Below are 2,249 nucleotides of genomic sequence, written 5' to 3'. Positions count from 1 at the left end.
TGAGAAATTGAGTGTGCATTTGATTATCGTTGTACAATCTGCCATAGGATCTGGTTTGCTGCTCATTTTTATCCTTTATCTGTATGTGACCCGATACTGGTGGTTCATGGAGCTACATGTACGATGATCCAGACAATGAGCCTGGCACTTCTTCTCTCTCAAATGATTTGTCTGATACTTCATGGGGTGAGCACTGCCACATTATGCTCCGTGAGCAGATCTTTTTGTGGGCTCATCGCATCACATGGTGTCCCAAGTTGGCTGTACGATTCGTACAATGGCAATACGCAACCCAACCGGCTACTTGCTACGCTCCATTCGTAGTGTACGAGTTGCATCTGCCTCATTATTCGTTTTTCCGGCGGTGTGCACCATCCCATCTAATCCAACCTGAAGAATGCTAAGCTGCAAGAAACTTCTGAACGCTGCGGTGCTTCTAGCTGTGGTTGGTGTGCCTATCTCTGCAGCCTCGACATCGGACCCTGCGTCAGCTAAGTATTCGGTGTCTGCTTTCGCTGTTGGTGACTGGGGCCAAACGCTAGACAAGGGATCATGCTGTGGCAACACATATAACAACTTCGATCTTCATGCTCAAGAAATTGTCGGGAAGCTCATGGACATCCAAGCCGGCACCGCCGTGAAACCCAAGGCTGTCCTCGGCCACGGTGACAGCTTCTACTGGACGGGTATCGACAGTCTGGAAAGCCGTGACTCGCGTTTCCAGACGACGTACAAGTCCCGATACAACGGCGACAACATCAAGAACGTGCCCTGGGTGAACGTCATGGGCAACCACGACTATGGTGGTGCAAACTATGTCTGCAATGTCGGTGATCAACTCGTCCAGTGCAACAGCACGACCGAGATGCTTCAGGGACTTGAAAACAAGTTCTGGTACCAAAAAGACTACACCAGTCCTAACGACAACCGCTGGGCTTTGGAAGACCGTTTTTACGTCCGTCGCATTGAGGATGCTGCAACCGGTGTGAGCATCGACATCTTCAACATCGACATGAACGATGCCGACATCGCCGGCTCGCACGGTGTCCGCGGCCAGTGTTATGGCTACGCAAAGCAGGACAACGGCGGATGCAATAGCATCGCCCGTGGGGATAAATATTGTTGTGGTGGAGACAACACGATGTACGACACCTGCATGGCCAAGTTCGTGCAGTGGGCCGAGGAGTCACGCACGCTTCTGGCCAAGCACGCGAAGGCGTCGACAGCGACGTGGAAGATCGTGAACAGCCACTTCAGTCCCATCCAGCACTACAAGGAGGACGGCATGCACAAGTGGCTCGATGCACTGAACGGCACGGGTATTCACGCTTTCATTTACGGTCACACCCACGGTGAGAAGCACGATTATTCGGAGTCGCTTCGCATCCACTTTGTGGAGAACGGTGCTGGTGGTGGTACGAAGAAAGAGTTCGCGAGCACCATTCCGGCGTTTGCGACCCAGTATGTGAAAAAGGAGTGGGCGTTTACGGGAGACGAGTTTGGTTTCTTTTCGGTGGAGGGCTCCAAGGACTGGCTGAAGTTGCAGTACCACACCGCGGACAGCAACTGGAAGTTCACCGAGAAGTGGGCTGAGACGACTATTGGAGGTGTGGCGACCAAGCACTGCTGGTACATCCCGCATGATGGCTCTGAAGGCAAGGCATGCTAGTTGCAGCTCTGAAGTGGGCTGACAAACTTGGCTCTCGGAGTCATAAATTGGAAATACAATTCTAATTTCTTGCTAATGCACCAACTGTGAGTAAATATATGAAAGTTATTTGGCCGACCTTTTAAAATTACAGATTACGAAAATGCGAATTGGGTGGATAATGCATCTGCATGCATACCTCGAGTAATCGATACCACCACGTCGTGGTCCACGAGGCTACAAAGACTTATGTTTGCGCTGGTAGCTCAATCCCACTTTTCTTGGCCAGCTACGGGCGCAGTTAAACGAAACGCATCATCTGTGCCAGAATTGCAATTTCAAAAGTCCAATTTTGGGCTGTGAATCATCGTGGGTCACGGTTTTTCAAACTCATTATTGTATGCTGTACCTAAAAAGGTCGGCCTAATAACTTACTTACTTATGCTGACTCACAATTGGGACATTAGCAAATACAAGTATGGACTACTGATGAACCCTTCGGTAGTCATTGCGTTGGGAGCCAGCATTTTATTCCTATCTAAGGGGGTTCTTGCTGTGGGGTGGCTCAGGTGTACCTTCGAAATGGCACGTTTACAGAAGC

General features: G+C 50.2%; 1 protein-coding gene across 1 annotated transcript; it reads left to right on the top strand.

Annotated features, from left to right (window-relative positions):
• Positions 1-613: 613 nt before the first annotated feature.
• Positions 614-1,669, top strand: PITG_18402 (uncharacterized protein; the record flags this gene model as incomplete). The annotated part of the gene is made up of 1 exon (XM_002997499.1): positions 614-1,669. The coding sequence occupies one exon, from the start codon at positions 614-616 to the stop codon at positions 1,667-1,669; it is 1,056 nt and encodes a 351-aa protein (XP_002997545.1).
• Between the last annotated feature and the right edge of the window lie 580 nt (positions 1,670-2,249).

This window comes from Phytophthora infestans, genomic scaffold (genome assembly GCF_000142945.1).
Source record: "Phytophthora infestans T30-4 supercont1.72 genomic scaffold, whole genome shotgun sequence".
Taxonomy (NCBI): domain Eukaryota; phylum Oomycota; class Peronosporomycetes; order Peronosporales; family Peronosporaceae; genus Phytophthora; species Phytophthora infestans.
Note: the sequence above shows the minus strand (reverse complement) of the source record. Positions and strands in the feature narration are given on the sequence as shown.